The sequence below is a fragment of the Tenrec ecaudatus genome, chromosome 13, assembly GCF_050624435.1.
Source record: "Tenrec ecaudatus isolate mTenEca1 chromosome 13, mTenEca1.hap1, whole genome shotgun sequence".
Lineage (NCBI taxonomy): Eukaryota > Metazoa > Chordata > Mammalia > Afrosoricida > Tenrecidae > Tenrec > Tenrec ecaudatus.
In genome coordinates this window covers 49,784,903-49,805,996 of record NC_134542.1, presented here as the reverse complement: position 1 = coordinate 49,805,996, position 21,094 = coordinate 49,784,903, and the positions used below count along the sequence as shown (strand labels likewise).

Sequence of the window (21,094 nt, the reverse complement as noted above, 5' to 3'; positions counted from 1 at the left end):
AAATGTATAGAATGTATATACATTTTTAGAAAATTCAGTATAATATAGTAGTGTCCAATTTACGTTATAGTGGCCTTAAAGAGATTTTTAGGTGGGTCATGCTTTTTATCATATATACGAGAATAACTAACGTTACTTAAGTTGTATTCAAATTTGATCATTAAAATTAGGACTAATTATTACAACTTCTCCAGTTAAACTACTGAAGAGATTGTCGTAGGAAATACATGCGTTCACTCAGAACCAAGAGTATTTGATAATTATGCTCTATTTCTTACATTTCACAGCTCCAAAGAGGGTGTTTCACCCTTGGAGTGTTCCTGGCGTTTGTGCTTATAAAGCTGTATTGATATATTGTAGCTCATGCTTTAGGAACCAGATTGCTACATTCAGAACCTGGTAACATTTACATGGGACATATCAGCCACACTGATATTCAACAGCAGTTGGAAAGGATTTATCCGTGTGACCGCATTACTTGGGACAGAATCTAAACGATTTGTCTATATTACTAAAAAAAAATACATTTTGAATTTTTAAAATATATCAGCACAACTTCTCAATATGCTTGTTTCTTATGAGCTTATCACATTATTTTCCTTAGTAACGAATTTCTGTAAAATATGGAAACTCTCAATAAGAATATTATGTTAGAATCCCTCGACTAATTCTCAATAATAGTTGTTGAGCCCATTTTAGTCAAACTGCCACTATAAATCTCAATTAAATCCTCATAGTCCATCACCCTGAGCTGTGCAATATTTCCCTAACTATTCACTATTCAGTGACTCTTAAATTCTGAGGTGTACTTTAAGTACGACAACATTAAAGTTTAATGTAAGCCAATAACATTCCCCTTGGTCTTAAACCTCTACATTTTGCATGAACATTTTAGCTTTCACTTTCCAGGGAATATAATCATTATTGAGTTCCTTTAGATAAGTCACATTGCCTGCGCTTCATTACATTATATACTATTTCTTAGAAACATTACCGGTTGGCCTCGAATTCCTGGAGGTCCGGTGCTCCCCTGAGGCCCTGGAGATCCAGCAGGCCCTGCCAAGCCAGGAGGACCAGAGGTACCAGGAGAGCCCTATCAGACAGCAAAGTTGATACGATGAGCAGAGACAAGGTTGAATTCTAGAAATTATGCCCAAATATTATCTCCATTTCTGCCTCGTAATCAGAAATGCCATTACTCACCGTTGGACCTTTGGCACCAGGAGTCCCATCGGTGCCCACTGTGCCCTAAAGAAGTACAGAAAGCGTACATATAACATGAAGTCATAACTAGGACAATATGGGGGTACTCAAATGCCCATCCATCTTCCAAAAGGAGGCAGCAAAAATTGCAAAACAAAAACCAACCTCCTCTAAATCATGAAATCATTTCTCATAATGAATTTTACCTCCCCATAATAAGCAAATAATTCAGAGTTAACAAGAGAAATGTAGTTTGGCTTGGTTTTATTTGTTTGGTTGTTTTCCACTTTTGAACACGCAGTCAAAGATATTATTTTTAAATGGGTTTTTTTGGTACTGTTATCCTAAAATGGCCAGCTTTCTGTGTTTAACCTTCGATACTCTTGGAACTTACTGGAAGACCTTGAGATCCAACTGGACCTGGGGGTCCAGTCTCACCCCGCTGTCCTTGCGGACCTTCTGGTCCTCTTGCCCCAGTGGGGCCAGCTTCTCCCTAAAGGGATGAAAAAAAATTAAGTTTCAATGTGATATGGTTCAAAGTCGATTGCTTACTGGGAGTTTTATATGTTACATGCAAACATTTAAAGGGACAAAGAGCATTTCTCCTTGGTTAGGAATGTTCTCCACACTCCAATCTCCAGTTATGAAAATCCTATGTATCTGCCAAATCGGTTTAAATTCTCCCCTGAACTTCAACACGATCTGGAATTTCTCTACCACGCTATCAGATGTTTTCACTTATTGCATATTTAACATTTAACATAATGTCGCTTCATAATGAAAAACTGGGAACAGCCCTACATTAGGCGTTTAGATGATTTACGTCCACTTCTGCACAGATCACAGAAGAACAGTAAGACTCGCTAAACAACAGAAAACCACGTGAAGGGGGAAAATTTCCCAGCTCAGCTCTGCTTGCAGAAATGGTGCTTGCTCAGTGTAAATTGAGAGATGCCAGGTCTAGGAAAGTACTTTACAATTAAATACTGGTAGGGTCATCAGAGGTTAAACTAAAATATTCCTTAATACCTCTAAAGTAGCCCAGTCAGTATCAGCTACCATGTGCTGGAGAAAGATGACAGTTCTCCAGACTTTTGAAACTCACTCTAAAGATTCTATGTAAATTGTTATATGTTCTACATGTCTCTAATGTCCTCTGGGTACTGTAAAGAAGAGCTGGTCAAGTCAAAACTGCCTCGGGAGGAATTTTCTCCCAGATCAATTCAAGGTGAAGTAGATATTCGAAAGGCTTAGGGTCTTTTGGAGTCGCCAAGGTTTAATCTTGACAACATTTCTCAGAGGACGGAGGATGATTATAGGAGCTTATTATATTAAAAAAAAGTTTTAAAAACATGAAAAGTGCATTGGTGAAAATAAGCCAGTGAAGTTGTTCACAGGATCCCTCTCACCCCCACCCCCCATCACAACAATGCATCTGCTCATTCCTTGAGTGTAGCAGGGGCTGTTGTGTAGCCCTGATCTTGCCCTTGACACTTCTTGTTTCCCAAACCCAAGAACATTGAGAAGGAACATGACTGAATATGCCCAAACTACCAAAGTACAGAATGTTGAGTGAGAGATGAGAGAAACACGTCCTTCAGAAGCTTGTAGACCTAGATGAAGGCTATGTTAAGCAACAACGGCTTCACATTTTGATATTTTTGTTTCCTTAGAGTTTCTAGGATGTTTGTAGCAATACTTTTGATATATCATCATATCAATGCGGTATCACTCCTCTCCACTGAAACACTATGAGCTAAGGTGGAAGTTTTATCTTCATTCCGAGAGCAAGAAACCACGGCAGAAACCAACAGAGACAACAGAATCTTGACCAATAATAATGGCTTGGGAGTTTAATGGTACACAGATAGGCCAGGGGAGCACTTTGTGAGGAAAAAAATCATTTTTATAATAAGTCTAAGTATTTGTATACAGTTTTCAGTAGCCTGATGACCTGCTTCCCCAAATCGGCCAACAAAGATGCTTTGGACCACAATGGTCTGACCAGTCAAGCCATGGAGATGACTCAGCAGAGGGCGTCCTTGGACTGCCAAGACTTGAGACTTACTCTACAGAAGAACGCAATCCTAAGATGCATGGCTCTGTGTTGAGGGCTTTCTTTGCAAGGGTCTACATGGGTTTTCTTGCTTAATACTCAATGTCAGTCCATGAAAAACAAGAGGTGAGGGGACTACCCAGGGTCACGTCATTTTTAAGTAGCAGAACTGTAAGTAAATCCCTTCTTCAGGATGAAGAGTGAATCAAATATACTGTGTGCTTAAAATTTGAAAATAGTGTTCTGAATTTATTTATGGATTTAGTTAGTAATAGCTTAGCAATAATCTTCATGTCCTTCTACTATGAACTTTCCATTTATCTTTCCAAGTATTGAGAGAAAGTACAAATTGTGACTCACTACAAATGTGAAGCATCCAGCAGAACACTTTAATCCACTCCCACTTGGAAGAGCCAAATATCCTCACTGCCCACTCCTTTCATGGCTGCGGAAAACGGGTGCAGAGGGGCTGGCGGGCGAGCGTGAAGGCCAGCATTGTGTGAGAGGAGAGCCTTTGACAACTGCTCAGTTACTTAACTCCCCTCCTGGTCCAGTGAAATAAACTGCTCAGTTGCTAACCAAAAGATTGGGAATGGGGATCCATCAGGCCGTCTGCATAAGAAAGATGTGGCAGTCTGTGTCTGGGAGGACTGTAGCCTGCTGTCGCAATCGGCCTGACAGCTGTGGGCTAGGTTTTGAGAACTGTTTCGGACATTCTGCTGTTTATTATTCCCAGGCACTCTATCCAACAACCGAGATCCAGCTCAGATTAAAGTTGTGATTCCTTGCAGCTGTTTAACTTATCCAGCGCTAGAATCTCCACCCAGCAGATTGTTTGATACTACAATTGTTTGATTGTAAGTAGTGCTCTTCCGTAATCACAAAATATATCTCCGTCTTCATTTTCTTCACTTTTCTTCTTCTGTCATGGACAGTCAGGATACCCTTGTCTCTGAGGCAAGAGCAACATCCAGACTCTGCAGTTAATTAAATGATATTCTTTACTTTGAGACCAAGTAAACAAGTAGAGGCAAATATGTGTACATCTTACCTTCATTCCAGGATTTCCTGGAAAACCAGAAGAGCCAGGTATCCCAAGAGGACCCTATTAAAAGAAATCAGAAAAGAGATCAGAAGCATTCTGTAAAAATATTGAATTAGGCCACCTTTGATTCTTTGAGTGCTGAGTATTTTCTCACATAAGAGCATTCATACTTTAAAATTCTAAAGATAAACATACAATTTTATTCCCAATCTTGACACACTATAGCACAAAAGACATGTCTAATATATTAAGCATAACAAGATTTCTGAATGATCGCCTCTTCGATCAAGTCAACCACAAACACATTATTCTAAATAATTGCATCTTGAGCAATGTTTTATGCTAACCTAGTCATAAAGATCATGGTTAGAAAGCTATATTTTGTACCAAGACATATTCACGTATTCTATAAAAATGAGGCTAAGGTATTTTGTATTTGAGAGTGGTTGTTTTCAGAGGAATAGCTAGTGGATATCACCACTGTGTTACATGTGAATCATCATTATCTTATATGTGGAAATGAACACAGTGCAAGCCATTGACTCGATGCCTGCATTTAAAGAGAAGGGATGAGAATAAGTGGGATTATACTCTGTTTTACTGGTGCTTTTAGGAGAATTGTATTTTAGTATTATCTGCTTTTAATTTTAAAAAGCATTCAAAAACATACTTATTTTCCCTATTTCCTTCTTACAAGTAACAAGAGAGAACATATGCTTAAGCAAATAATCTTAGTTACCATGACAGTATTCTACTTTTGGTATAAGGAAACACTGAAAGAAAGTCTTAAACTTGTTTGTGTTACACTCTCTCAATACTGGTCTGGGTTGAGCATGAATATTCCTTAGACTTCTCTTTCTCATGAAAGTTTCTTTCATTGGCAATGTATTAGCATGCTAGACCTTGTGACCTAAGATTTGCCATCTCATTAGGAAACAAGTGTTTAATACACTGTTAGAATAATTTCCAGTAATAAATTTGTGTTCAATTACAACAGAATTCTTAGTGGGGCAGAGGGGAATTCAGTCATGCAATGAATTTCTCAATATACTTGAATATGTGTGAAATCCTACTTTTTGGCTTAGTGCAACCTTTACCAACCTTAGTACAGTGGAGCTTTAAAAATAAAACAAAAACAAAATACTAATTCTGGGTTACACCCCCAGCGATTATTTTAATGAATCTTGTAATCAACATTTTAAAAGCTCACAAATAATTCAAATTATGCACTCAGCATTGAAAATTACCATTTTAATGAATAAGAGATCAAGATTCCTGCATGATGCCTAGTGTAAGAGTATGCAGATTTAAGATTCAAAAATACCATTATTACTAAAGTTACATAATTTGATGAAAGAAAGTATATATGTAAATCAGTTTCTTTACTGATTAGAAAACATTTCAATTGAGTTGGGCTTTTAAAAATAAGTTAATCTATAAGACTTAGTTTTCTTATAGAGAGATAATTCAAGTGCCCCTGATAAAATAAAAGTAGTAATTTTCATCCACTGCAAAGGTAACCATTATGATTTATCTACTTCATTTTCACAGATCTCTTGGGATTCCTTATTCTGCTAGGCACCTAAGCAGTTCATGAACAGCAGCTGGGAATTTATACAAATACATACCAAATACATAAGTAACAAAATAAATCTTCAGATTTTTCAATCTCAAACAGGAGGCATTAACAATCCATAATTATAAAGGATAACCTCGCATAAGATTAGCGGGAAATAGAGCAGCAGTGCCCACAATGGGCATAAAAAAATGTTACAAAGAATGACACACCCAGGCCTCCTTTCCTCCCTTTCCACATTGCACCTTCATTACCATGGCTTTTTGTCTGCTTTGTTAGGCGTCATCAAGTCTTCTCTGACGCTACCTGTAAGCAATTCTGTTCAATCCCTCACCATCCTCACAACTGTTCTACCTGATCGCCTTGTTGCAGACACTGTCAGTCCATCTTAGCAGGGTCCTCCTCTTATTTCCTGACCTTGTACTTTATTAAACATGTCCTTCTCCAGATACTAGTCTCTCCACAAATTCTCCCAGTCTTCATTTCTAAAGCGTGCTCTCGCTGCACCTCTTCCGAGCAGATTTGTTTGCTATTCTGACAGTCCACATAACTTTCAACATTCCTTGTCAATGTCTTACTTCAAGTGCATGCATTCTTCTTTTGTCTTCCTTATTCACATGCATATAAGCTGATTGACAATGTCATGACCTGGATCAAGTACATCTTAGTCCTCAAAGTGACAACCGTGTTCTTTAACATGTTAAATGGGTCCTTCTGCAGTGGGTTCACCCAGGGCAATGCTCTGTTTGATTTCTTGACTGCTGTTTCCATGAGTATTGATTGTGAGCCCAAGTAAAACAACATCCTTAACCACCGGTTTGCCATTCTGCTGCCCTTTTGATGGAGCAGCTGTGCTTTACCCATCTTTGACCCTGCTGTTATCTCATGGAGTTTGGGCCGCTAAAACACTTGGTTGCTAATGGAAAGTCAGCGGTGTGTACTCACTTAGCTACTCCTTAGGAGAAAGATGTGGCAATCGGCTTCCATGAAGATTACAGCCTTGAGAACACGATGGGCTGTTCTATGCTGTCCTACAAGGTCACCATGAACCACAATCAACTGGACTTCAGCAGGTTTAGTACCTATATATCCACGAGTATATCTCGTGTGTTTTCATACATCCAACCTACGGACTGTACTGTGATCTTGCTCATTATATCTACTCATCTTTCAAGGCGTCGCTTGAAAATGGCTCCTCTATAAGTTCTCCTTGTCATCCGTCCCCTGCTGCAAGTTCAAGTACTTCCTCCTTTAGGTTTTTCTACCTCAAGCTGAATTCCTATATGGCAGCCCTGAATGATAGGACTATAATTTAATTACAATTGATACATCTCTCTTCCTTGATTAAACAAGCAGCTTCCAAGGACCAGAGCTTATCATTTCTGTAGGAGAACACATTAGGTGCACTCTACGTTTCCATGAGTGGACAAATGGAAGAGTGAGTAAATGAGTGTACAAATAGGAAAGTAATCAAAGTCACCATTGGTCCAGGCTTTCCGGGCATTCCATGCGCACCTCGCTGACCCTAAGTAGAAGGGAAAAAGCAAGACAGGACAAGGTTATCTTCACTGCAATATTTGCTCATAATTTATATGCTTCAAAAAACTTTCCAAGGAAAAATAAATGCTTATTACGGCTCCCTAAAGTAATATATCTGTAATAACGATAAAAAGAGAGCTTTTTGAAATACAGCTAAGGTCGTGATAGCAGGAAAGAGACAGGACTTTCTACTCCTAGAAAGAATAGCAGTCTCAGAAACCCCCTGGGGCAGTTTTACCATGTCCTATAGGATTGCTATGAGTCAGAGTGGACTCAATGGCGGTGAGTGAAGGTAGCAAAAAGTGTATCAATCCTCATAACAATGTGAAAGTCAAACAAAGAGCAAGAAAATGAAACAGACGAAAATTGAAAGAAGACAGCATACTCATTCTACACCAGGAGAATGGCTTCAAGCCACATCCCCAAAGGCATGAAAGGCAGTTAGATGCCATTGGACACAGTGGAAAGAGCTGTACAGTAAGTTCACACTGTAAGGTAGCAGCCCTGGTGCACCTCGGGTCAACGATGCAACAGACTATAATCATAGAGGCATGCACGGTTTTAAATACATCAGCCATGGAGAACTTCTGGCAAGTCCAAACGGGAGAAGCTCCGTGCTGGCCTTCATGTTGTGGAGTAAGGATGCGCCATCTGTGGCAGAGGCTTGTACATCTTTAGGAAACCAGCTTTGTGAATATTACTGGGTCCTGGTAAAGATGGAACCCTGACCATGAAGTACTAAATGAATAAGAGCCTAAATAGCTCTACCATGTCCACTATCCAGGCCCTCAAAGATGTTCGTGGTGAATGAAATCTATAAAGAGCTACTACTTGAAAGTGTCAGATGTTGTAGCTTGACCTACCCGCCTTTCATACTTTTCCTTGGGAAAGAGATCAACTAGAATCCCAAAGGAGCTAGTCTGACCCATCTCTCCTGACTGCTCAAGTCCACTTTGCTTCCATAAAATCTGGGAGCAAATATACTTTCTATACTCTTTGATCTGATACAAAGAATATGTCATTGAGAACAAAAAAACAAGCAGCAGAGCTTTTTCATCTACACTTAAATCTTATAACTGTTCTGTAATTTTTATTACATAAAAATTTTATAATAAGAGTTCTATTCATGGATTACAAGGTGCTTTGTTGGGCTTTTTAGAGATTTCCATTAATTCTGATAAGAACCCCTGGATACTTGTCAGCTCCATTTCAGAGAAAAAAAATGTACGTCAGGAAGGTTAAATGATTGGCCAGTATCACCCACCCAGCCATTAAGTTAGTTTCCCAGGGTGACCATGAGCACTTAGTTAATTTCCACATGCTTGCGTCCCCTCGTGCTGAGAAGGGGACACCATAGCACCTATCCATAAGGACTGGGAAGGCTATGAAACAGAGGTATTTGAAGGAATGCTAGTCGTGTGTATGTGGCTGATAAATTATAATATAAATACCATTCCTAAGGCTATGTTTTCCATTAAGTTATGTTTCTATATGTTCTCACTATTTTTAACGTTATGTTATAAGTAGGTAGGTAGCAAATGTTCTGCAGTCATTGATGTAAAATAAAAGCATTACGGAAGCTAGGTTAAGGATATACAGGGTTTCTCTGTCCAGTCCTTGCAACTTTTCTGCAAGCCTAAATTTATTCCAAAATATATTTTAAAAGAAAATGATCACTAATATTGCTAATCTCATTTGAAAAAGAGCATTCAGTACTGAAAACCTGAAAAACACACATCTCAGCATGATGAATTAAAGAATGCATACTTACTGGAGCTCCTTGTGGCCCAAGTCGCCCTCTCTCGCCTGGCATTCCCCTAGGGCCCTATAGGGAAGAATAGAAAACATCTCTAAAAATCTAATTTGCACTGTATGGTCATTGACTACACTACACAGTCCAGTTGAGCTGGAATATAGTTGACAACCAATAATCTATGATCGCTAACCTAAATAGATTTTCATGGAATCTGCCTATTAGGAGTTGAATCTGAAATATTTTTTAAAATCTCATAACCAACTACAGAAAAACACTAAGAGTGTTAACTGGATAGTTAAGAAAAACACTGAAATGCAGTGAGCCTTTTCTACCTGAAGAACTAAATTGTCTTGCTGGGCTATGCCTGTGTTCTAGCAGTCAAAATTACTCCAACAGTTAACATGTGTTTCCAATGACTTTTTACTTGCTTAGGTTGTCATTTAAACATTCTCTTCATTAAACCCCCAAAGGCAATGAAATAAAAAATAAAATAAAAGTGATACCTACCATCGGACCCATAGCACCCATTGGACCAGTAGGGCCAGCTTCACCCTAAAGCAGAAACAAAATTCCATGACAGCGGGAGATAGTCACAGCACTTCGTGCATCACTTGACAGGTCTGTCTATGATCCAAGTGGCCATTTGAAAGACACTTTCCAGAAAGGGCCACCGCATTTTGTTCCGTTTACCCCAAAGTGCAATGGACATTTTAATTCTATAGAAAAAGGTCTAAAATAGAACTGGGAATTTAAACAAGATTGATGAACTAGCATATCAACCCATAATAATCCTTAGCAGGGAATTAATTATATATCTATATTTAACAATAGTTTAGCACATATAAAGCCATATAAAGCTAAACTAACTGGATATTTCTATAAAGTCTGTTATCAGGAAGTTAGAAATAAAAATTTTCCATAAAAATTGTTCTGTTTCTCTTTGTATCTCTATGTATATATAGAGATGTGCATATATATGTATTGTGCACGTGTATTACATGTAATAATATTTAATAATAACATGTATTATATGGAATAATACACCTATTATATATTAAAAGTCCTCCACATTGCCTTGATGCTTTGTCTCCCTCTGCAGAGAGGGAAGAAGCAATGGCCAGAAGTCCTTGAGATGAAAGGGGAACTAAGTAATGGGGCTAATCAATCATGGAAACCTCTCAAACATCTTTAATTAAAGAAGAAACAAGAGTCCATGTTTTTTGGAGGGTAGGTTAACAGAGCCATCTTTATATATGAAGACAGCACCAACCCTTCACTGGCAGAAACCCAGCATTGCGATGATTGTTCTAGGTGGTCTAGGTAGATTCTGCCACCTCTTCGCACAAAGTCATTGCTGATGGATGTATGAAAAATTACATCTGCCTACTTAGCCATTGGTAGATATTCTTCATTCCTCCAGAATTATTGAAGGTATTAAAGCAGAGTGATGCTATCTTGAGAGAGTGCACATTACCTTGGAACCAGTTGCTCCAACTTCACCTTTTGGGCCTCCAAGACCTTTGTGTCCCTGGGAAGAAAAGTATCACTTTGTATTTGCATATTCAATGTTGATTCTCAAAGCATAAAAGTAAAAATATGGTCACAGGAAATGTCTTATGAGAATGGATTTCAAATTTAAAATACTTGCTGAACTATTTCCAATTCTTAATTTTTGAAAGCCTACCCAAAGAAAGTTAAAATAGTAAGTTCTCTTTAATTTCATAATGTCATAGCATTTAAATTAATAAAACTGAATAATATCACTGACCTTCGATGGTTTTACCTTTCAAATATTGGTAACTTCCTGGAAGTGTAAGCCATTGTCAAATATAAATTATATAAATGTGTGTGTGTAGTTGCTGTGGTGAAAATAAACAGATTAACGTTTATTTATATAGTTATAAGTTATGAGCTATATTCTGGGGGTAATGTTAAACATGTTTAATAAGTAGTTCAACAGCAAGCATTTTAAGCATCAGCTCAACTTCTCAAAACAAATGAGAATCAGTATATACTGACTGAATATCAGCCATATTGTTTTGTATATGTTGATATAAATCTAGTTTATATATAATACATACTAGTTACATGTTAATTATATTGAGATAAAAAGGGGAGACATGCTGTGGCTGTCAAGTCTGGATTGCCTGCCCCCCTGCTCTAAGACCCTCTCTCCTATACCGGGTGGCATAGCCGGCTGGCTCTTGGTCTTTTATTAGCCAGAGACTGCAGGCCACGGATGGTCTCCTGCTCCTCACTGTATCCTCTGTCACGGCAGTGTCCAGGACATGAGGAGAATCCAAAATATATGTGCTTATCAAGTCAAATGAAATGAAGCAGAAATAAGAAAAGCATTGTGCCGGCAGTAAGTGCCCCAGGCGAGCAGGACAAACAAACGAAGGCAGCTTGGACACAGATTTTGAAGAGAGTCCTGCCCGGACCCTACTCAGTAAGCCCCAGTGTCTGAGCAGACTGCAATGGAGTGAACTTACTCGGTGACCCTTCAGGCCTGGAAGACCAGGAGCCCCCGGAAAGCCTCGAGCTCCCTGGGAAAAGGGGTAAAGAAATAAATAATTTCAGAATCATGAATAAGACCAAGACATTTCTTACTGTATTTTTATTTTTCAAAAGCTCTCTAGGCAGAGTTTTCAGCAATATACTTTAAAAAAAAGGTGTACATTCATCTTTCCAAATATGACTGTCTCATTGCCATTGGGTCGTGCTGACGTCCAGGGACCCGGTAGGGCAAGGTCTGACTGTCCTCCTGGGTTTCCAGAACCCTCATTTGGAAAGCCTTGTCTTGCTCCCACCGACGGGCTAGTGGTTTCAGATTCACAGCCCAATTCATAACCGCTCACTACACCACCAGAGCAAAAGCAGAACAGTGCTAGAAATGGAAACCTAACCTACATAAAGACATCGTTTAGTACCTAGCATTATTAACTTGATGGCGTTTTTGAATTTTCAAATGTTATCCCTGTATTACAGCTAGTAGCAAAACAACAACCCCCCAAACAAGGACGTAATCACAAATCAATATGCTCCATATTTGAATCAACTAGGTAAAAAAAAATCAGGAGATGAACACAAGGAAAAATGTATTGTCAGTCAGTTAAGCTGTGTCTTTCTATTGTGTAGAAGAGTAAATGAATTTATGGCCAACCAATTTTTAATTTTCTATGAAATTCTAAATATGGACAGAAGGCAGCATATAACTGAAGGAATTGCATTAAAATATGATCAGCAAATAAATTATAAAAGCTATTCTGGAGCAGCTTTTAGGAATTGTTATTTTTTTAAATTAAAAACAGAAAAAAATCAACAGATAGAAAAGTAAAGGAATACATAGTAAGGCTTGGTTTCTCAGGTCAACGATTTCTTAATTTCTCCTAAATTTATGCTTGCTCCACAGCAAAACATCTTTTCAAAGAATAACCCCCCAAAATAGAAATCAACAGAAAATTAAATGCAAATTATATCACTATTTCTCAGGGATGCTTAAACGTTTCGTTCCCTTAACCTTGATAAGGAACTCGTGATTTGGGTATTTGTTAACTCTCACTGCCTACATGCACTCGGGTTTGACGCTGGCTCCGGGAGGCTGGAGCTCCGTGATGCACAGATAGCGTTTATCTGCGTACAAGGGCACTTCGCTAGAGGCCTGGCGTCTAGTGGGCCTTCAGTGAGCCATATTCAGAGAAACACCCGATGGAGAACCAGTTAGCAGTTCTCTAACCTCTCAGAGGGCTTGACCAAGCTTTCTTCAAGGAGCTTTCCTTGTTCGACCACGATCGTAACAGATGGCAAATCCCATCTGTTCTGCACGTCAGAGAATTAATTTACTGTTTACTAAAGGAACTAATAAACAATAAATGAACTTTATAGGATAAAAGCAACAATCCCTGCCTGGCTCTTCAGGAGAAAATATTTCTTTGGGGCTTGAGAAGTTCCACAGTAAAGTACATCAAGCCAGGCTGTGGGGGCAAATGCGTATCTGCTAATTCTGTTGACATGGCCCTGCTTCAGAATGCCTTCCCCTCAGGACCTCCCTTTACGCACTTCCGCTGGGATCCTCCCAGTTAGCGAGCTTGCCTTCCCTCCTGCCTAAGCAAGAAATGCGGCACACACCCATCTAAGTGTGGAGGGGAATCACGGTGCTGCTATTTCAAACAATTAGTTAACATTTCAATTCGTTTATGATCTGTGAGGGAAATTTACATGTGATCACATATCTCTGATATAAGAAGAAAATGAACCAGATGTCCTGGTGCTCATAAAAAAATCCTCATTCTGCTGACCAAAGACTGTCATCACACTGCAGTCACGTGTGGTATTGCACTCACAGAGGACATCTGTGATCTGCTGGCAAGGCAGATTTCCTCCCTGGGGAGGGTCTTGGCCCAGGGTATGCACAGGAGGACAGTCCAATGGGAGCTTCAAACCTGGGCTGGTTGAAATGAACATGTGTGTGAATAACTAGACCCCCCTGCCTTTTTCTACATTTACTTCCAAGGCGGAATAGGGGAAAGAAAGGAAACTGAGAGCAAGCAGGGGATTGGGGAAATGGTTTTAAATTTTGAACCAAATTATCCTAAGAGCTCAGGAAATTCCCCTAAATGATAAGCATTCATTTGTTTGTTTGTTTTTTTAAAATTCTAGCACTGACTCTCATCAATTTTCAGAAAATAAACAAAGTAATGCAAGACTGCTGGCTCCCTTGAGGGACGAAAACCTTAGGCAACTGGAGAAATAAGTAGGAGTCCAACTGAGATTCAAGGCTGCTGGACAATAAGAAATCATGAGGAGGAATGTTAGGGGAGGCCTGTGGCTCGCTCAACCTGCTCATTCCCCCCCCCCCCCCCCGTCTCCCCGGCCTGCACATCCCCATCCCTGTAGCAAAGGGGAAGACAGGAAGGTAGGTCAGGGCACAGTCAAGCAGTGGAGTGTCGAGTGTCGGTGGAGTGGGTTTCAAGGGATATATGTCTGCAGTGGGCAGAGGAGGAAGCAAACAGCTGTTGGAGAAAGTTGGCAATGAGCGCATCCTGTCACGAAGTTTTAGGACGCAGAACATTAATCAGGAATTTCAGCCAGCACTACAGCTTGGGGAGCAGCCACTAAGGCATCCTGTCCGCAATTTATTTTCCCTGGCTTATAAAACACATGTTAACAAACACTCCTCACGCTATCATTTTAGACATGTGGGACAATTAAAATGGAAATATTAAAAAGATGATAAACATATTGAGATGTTGTAAAAAATAAATCACAGTGATACCTGAAAATTCCATTTTTAGTTTAGAGAATATCTTGTTTGAGTACCAGTCAGAGGGCTATTTATATTGTTCCAACATGAAACATGGATTAAAAAGTTACCTCTGAAAGAAAACATTTACTGGTGTTCTGCTGAACCTATATATACAAGGGACCAGGGGATGCTGCCTAGTTTAAAATCAAGAAAGATTTGTGTTGGGTTTTTCTCCTTTCACAACAGTTATTCAAACTGCGAACTGCACAAATACTCAGAAGTGAGCTATAAAAAGAATACAGTCTTGGGATTGGAGAGATATTCATTAATAGCCCAGTGTATGCAAATGACATTTGTTGAAAGCGAGAAAGACTTGAAACACTGACTGATGAAGAACGAAGACTACAAACTTCAGTGTAGATTAGACCTCAGCATAAAGGAACTACAGTTCCTCAACATGGGATCAATTGGCAAACCCTGATTAATAGAGAAAATACTGAGGTTTACAAGGGATTTCATTTTTCTTTGAGCCACCACCAATTTCCAAGGAATCACCAGTAAAACACTAAACAATCAGGTTATTTTTCTTCAAAAGACCTATTTCAAGTTTTAAAGGGCAGATATGTCACTCAGAACTACGGTCCATGTGACCCAAACAATGGCTATTTCCATTGCCTGATATGCATGTGGAAGCTGGTCTGTGAATAAGCAAGAGTGAGGAGCTGATGCATTTCAATGATGGAGTTGATGAAGAATACGAAACATTCCATGGACTGGCCAAAGACTAGACAGGTTCGTCTTAGGAGAAGCACAGCCAGAATGTTCCTCAGCCTGAGGGCAGGAAGCAGCGCTCTGGTGAAGGACAGCATGCGGGGGAAACAGACCCTTGCCAAGATGAACAGACACACTGGCTGCCGCCATGGGCCCTCACAAGGCAAGAACTGTGAGGTTGGTGCAGGAACCGGCAGTGAGCCATCCTACTGTTCACTACGAATTAGAACCACCTCAAGGACCGCTAACAAGAATGCCCCCATGAGCTGGCGCAACTGTTTGCAATAGCAGAAACCAACATGTCTTGGTGATGGCGTCTAATAAATATGTATATACAAGGAACTGGGGATTACTTTTAATGTTCTCAGTTTTCTGAAACGTCTTTATGCTGCTACATTGATGAGTATAAACTTACTGCAGATCCTGCAAATCCCACGTCACCAGGATTTCCATTTCTACCAGATTCACCCTTGGTGGAAAAAAATAAGATGGGCAAAAATTGATTAAATTATTTTCCTCTGAGGTTATATTACAAATAATTTGCAAATAAACAATCTTTAGAAAGTCCAGGTCCATATAAACAGTGTAAAAAATATGAGCTCTATTCCCAATAGCAATCTAAGCTAACAATTCAAATTGTATATATTCCAATAATTAATCCAGAAGGATAAAAGGATATCAATTATACCAGTCTTCCTTAGCTCATCATTTTAAAAATATTAATATATGTAACACATGCTATAAATTGTACTGAATTGAGAGGCAACTTGACATTTTTCTTGCAATAAAAAAATCTCAAGAATTATGTGAGATGCCCTATCTATGAGAAAATTTAACACAATCCATTTAAATAAATCTGGTGACACACAAAGAGAAAAATATATATATTTGATTTTATTGTCACACAAAAATCAATAGCCAACTCATGCTATCATCTTCATTTGTGATAGGAAATGAATCCAGAAAGGGAATATTTCTTCCATGCTTTCTTCAATAGCTTGCTTTTAGTGTTAAACATTAAAAATTCAACTCAAGAAATGACTCTTTAGCATTGGGAAACCATCTTGGCAGGATCTGAGTAACACAATAAAGCTGTTCATTTCACGAAGACTGAAAAAGTATGTGCATCATCATAGCCAGCCTATTTTTCTTTAAGGTCACTTCAATGGCTCCACCAGTCAAGGTTATGATTGGGGCAACAATTATAGCATTTCATGGGGAAATCACAATTAATAGGCTGGGGAATGCCAAAAAATAATCAATTCATAATAAGTTAATACTATCAAAATTAGCAGAGATTTTAAATTCCAATGTAAGTTCTCTACTTTGGATTGAGTTGAATGGAAATGAAGAGTTGGAGAAAGGGAAGTCAGAGTTATCAAAAGAACGTGCGTGCGGACACTGCACCCTTGGGAGGTGCTTCAGAACTTCAGAGCGAAAAGAGCAAAGCCAGCTTACATCTTCGCCAGGCTTCCCAGGAGGGCCCTCGGGTCCACGGGCACCAACCGGACCCTAATAAACAAAGGAAACAAATGGCATGTATCTCTCTTTACTTGCAATGTTATCATTGAAAATACTGTGGAGATAAATGAAAACTATCAGATAGAAATGCTCTACTGATGTTCTGAGTTTTATGCTTTCTCTCTCAGATCATACTGGGGGTTGGGGAGGAGTTTAATGTAACAATTCCAAATATTTCACTGCTATCAACTAGCCATATTTAAAGCATTTTAATTGAAATGTTCTACTTTTTGGGACACATAACTTAAATACAGTCCATGAAACAGGGTTTTTAAACTGGACTGTAATGTCTTTCTTCATTAATGAGAAAACAAACCAACATCATCACAATGTGTAGGTGTGACAGGGACTACCTGCTTACTTGACATTACCATTTGTCCAGGTTCACCAGGTTCCCCGGGAGGTCCTGTAGGGCCAACACCACCCTAAAATTCAGAAGAAGGATTTCATTTTTCCTTGATCCATAATTTATGGCCAGCAGTCAAGAAATCAAATGGTGCCTTGCGTTGGACATATCTATAGCAAAAATCTCTTTAAAGCTCATACTGTGAAACTAACGTGTGACTGACCTAAGTCGAAGTATGTTCATATGCAGTTGGAAACTGGACAATGAATAAAGAAGGCCAGAGAGGAATCCATGCGTTTTGATGATGGCGTTGGCAGAGAATATTGACTGCCAGCAGAACCAACCACTCTTGCTTTGGAAGCGCAGAGAGAATGCTTCTTGGAGGTGAGGATGATGAGGCTTTGCCTCTTGCTCTTGGGACATCTCCCCAAGAAGGACGAGTCCCTAGACCAGGTCATCGTGATTGGTATAAGAGAGACTCAACCAGAAAAACAAAAGCTCCTCCACAAGAGAGAGTGGCATCGTGGGTGCAGCGGGGATGTGTCCAGACATGGCCAGGTTCTGAGGATGGCCTTGGACGGGTGCTGTTTCACTCTGTTGTATAAAGAGTTGCTGTGGGGAGGAGCCCACTCATGAGCACCACACAGAAGAGCACATAGATATGTATATTGACATGGACATTTTAGGAATGTGCGTATATGTTTTACATATATCTAGAGAAATATACATACAAATTAAATCAAAACATCTCTAAATCCAATACTTTTCAGAGTGTCATATGGTTGTTCAATTTGCTGGCTCTTCCACTTTCCAGATAAGGAAGATTGCTCAAATTACAGAATTCATCTGTATCTGTTTCACAACCTGCATAATGATTGTTGTCATTCGATGCCTTTAAGTTAACACTGACTTCGGCTAATCTCACGTTTGCACAGAGAACTGTTCAGTCGGATGTTCAAAGGTGTGAGCTTTCGGAAGCCGATCACCAGTGCTGCCCCCTAGGCGGGGTACAACCGCCATTGCAGCTCGTAGTTGAGCGATTAATCATTTGAGTTGTCTTGGGTGCCCAACATAGATAAGGCTGCTATTGATAACCAGGGGGTAACACGTGATGCCAACAGTAGATGGGTGTCCATTTAATGGCCTTTATCATCATCTTCACAACTTCAGCACCCTCATGCACACTGCTGCTCTGCTATTCACCAATGGCAGAAATATAAAATGACTGGAAGCAAAACTCTACACATGACATAATGACAATATGCATCCTTGCTTGCAATAAGTATTCTTTTCTTTCTTTAAAATATTATTTCCTCGTGCCTGCTCTAAATATTAAAATAGCTCCGAATGCTTATTTTTACGTCATAAGGTGAATAAAGAAAATCTAGTGTTAGGAATATATTTCAAAATAGTCTATGGAGTTATCACCTTGATTGCTATTGCTAATGATACTGCAAGGTAAGTCGCGGATTTGAGAGAGTGTTCAGCATGATAGACGATTACTCAAAAGAAACTCACGACTCCGGAGTCGATTCTGACTCATAGGGACCCCACAGCTGCCAAGAATGGCCACTTTGAGTTTCCGAGGTGGCTAGTCTTTACAGGAGAAGAAAAATGTCCTCATTCTCCCTTGAAAGTGCTGACCTTTCAGTTAGCAACCCATCACTCCACCCCCAGTGCCTCAAAGGGAACAGTGTTGATCGAAGACAGAAGCACATACTTCTTGGTACTAAAATCGTATCAAAGCCACAAATATTAAAAATCTAGTTCTAGAAACAAACATTAAAGAAAAATACTGCAGGTACGTCTGAGTGAAAATTAATTAAGTGCAGCTATTCAAAGTAAGTGCAATAGTGCGTACTTTAAAGCCTTGGGAGAGCAGTGTGCCACACGGCCCTCGGTTTCCCTTTTGCTACAGTGTCTGGTTTCCTGTGCAAAGACTCACCTGCTGCCCTTGTAAACCTTGGGGTCCTCTTGGGCCAATAGGACCCTGAAAAACAAATGAGAGGAAACAATTGGATAGTTTTTGTGAGGATTGGAACAGGCATTTCAAACCTGCTGAATCAGCTTTCGAATCAGGAACAGGAAAGGTTTGACCGCCAAGCATGGTGACATTCTCCCTCTGCGTCTACGTGGACTGCTGCTACGTTCGAGAACATTGACACTTGGCATGGTTTCTATGTACACCCTCCGGGCTACAAAGAGAAACACTCTGTCTGTACACCCCCCCTCACGTGCCCAGAGGGTAACTCTGTTACACTGGAACATGCACACAGGAACAACCAGGTCTACTTAATTCTTCACCTTCAAGGTCCATTATTATTTTATAGTTTAAACACAAAGTTAAAATGCAACAAGGACAAGATTGTGTCAGTTTAGGATTATTTAGAGGCCTGAAATTGCTGTGCTATTTCTTTATTCTCAAAATATATCTAAAACACAGAAACTCTATCCACCTCTTCCCCAATGTAATCATGAACATTTTGAGGAGGTGGACCAAAGGGAAAGAAACAAAATGCCATTGTAAAATTCATTCATATATGGCTATGAAAGAATGCATTTAAGACAACGCATATTATCTCTTGACTAGATAGCTTCAAGTGGTCCTTTTGCAGGGGTGCTTCCATGCTACATTTTATTTTAATTATCAGTAAAATGCATGCTTACCACAGAGCCAGGCATCAGTCCCACTTGACTTCCAAGTCCAGATTTTTCATCCAACCCAGCCATCTGAGCTGAAAAGGGCTGTAAACGCGGTGTGTTGATATTAATTTCACAGTAAAAAATGATACATCAATGTAGTTTTAAAAATCCATCAGAGTTCTTAGAACTCTTCTGAGAATCAGTCTGAACTTTTGACTTGAATGCAACGGAAAAGATTCAAGTTGTTCTTCCTTATAAAGTGATTGTGAGCCAACATTCTTCCCCAGAGTCATTTCTCACAAGGTTGCTCCAGACTATCTACAGCAATGGGTCCAATGCTTGACATTTGATAAAAGCATGGATCATTCTGAGGAGTATTTTGCCTGTCTAATTGATTTCATGTTTAAGTCTTTTGATCTGATGCTCTCTTGCATTTACAACATGCCAAAGATCTGAACAAAGGCTGAAAAATACTTTCAAAACATGCATGATATGATTCCAGCTTTCACATCGCACATTTAGGTTGTGCCCTTTCCCCCCTGTTTGCTCATGTCTAGTACATTTCAAACTGATGAGAATTTTATTATCCTCTTAATGAATCTCTGAATGCTCAAGAATTGAACATTATAGTTCTCTTTGCATTCAAATTTTTAAAACTCTGTTTGCAAATTGACCAGATTTGCTTTATAGATTCCAGTAGTCCTGTGAGTTTCCAGGTTTCAATATGAAAAAGCTGCCAGTGCCGCTTCCACAGTACATTGGCAATTCGCTCATTCTGTTTCTTTATAGTGGGGTCCCATGAGTTCCATCTGGTTCTTTGTTGAACCAGTCTTCTCATAAATCTCCTAAGCCTGCAACTATGAATTCAAAGAGGTGGAGACTTAAAGATAGTTTGTTTTAGTTTCTCTCAAGTAGGAAAAAAAATAGTAGCAATTCAAGGGCCTTTCCATGTGTCACCACATCTTTGTCATCTTAAATGTGGAGGACACGGCACAGGGTTTGTTCAAATTCTGACAGTATTGAATAGCTGAAGGACCAGGATTTATCTGTTTTTTTCCCAATGGAAAGCTAGTGGCCTTTTGAAGCAAGAGGAGAAAGAATACAGTTAATGAAATTCAGAACTGACATTGAAAAATATATTTGAAACTTCAAAAGTAGAAAAATTCTACTTGGAATTTTCTTAACTCCTTGCGGATCGGATAGTTTTATTATTGAACACAGTAGCATTGCATCCACCTTGCAACTGCAGGATTAAGTTCAGAATTAGCACATTTGGAAAACATAAAAAGAAATCAATCATTGAATATATTACCTGTCATAGATTGAATAGTCTCCACACAGAGAGATATGTTCCAACTTGACTGGCCCATGATTCTCTGATTTTGGTATTTAT

At 39.3% G+C, this 21,094-nt stretch overlaps 1 protein-coding gene across 1 annotated transcript in view; it reads right to left on the bottom strand.

Moving 5' to 3' along the window:
- Positions 1-21,094, bottom strand: part of COL5A2 (collagen type V alpha 2 chain) — a 166,680-nt gene that overhangs the window by 51,349 nt on the left and 94,237 nt on the right. The window contains exons 8-21 of the mRNA XM_075529347.1: positions 19,726-19,803; positions 19,004-19,048; positions 17,084-17,137; positions 16,650-16,703; positions 15,607-15,660; positions 11,668-11,721; positions 10,650-10,703; positions 9,683-9,727; positions 9,191-9,244; positions 7,361-7,405; positions 4,311-4,364; positions 1,598-1,696; positions 1,204-1,248; positions 995-1,093 (exon numbers count right to left, since the gene is read on the bottom strand). Coding sequence (XP_075385462.1) covers positions 995-1,093; positions 1,204-1,248; positions 1,598-1,696; positions 4,311-4,364; positions 7,361-7,405; positions 9,191-9,244; positions 9,683-9,727; positions 10,650-10,703; positions 11,668-11,721; positions 15,607-15,660; positions 16,650-16,703; positions 17,084-17,137; positions 19,004-19,048; positions 19,726-19,803 — 834 coding nt within the window. The remainder of the gene's footprint in view (positions 1-994; positions 1,094-1,203; positions 1,249-1,597; positions 1,697-4,310; positions 4,365-7,360; positions 7,406-9,190; positions 9,245-9,682; positions 9,728-10,649; positions 10,704-11,667; positions 11,722-15,606; positions 15,661-16,649; positions 16,704-17,083; positions 17,138-19,003; positions 19,049-19,725; positions 19,804-21,094) is intronic.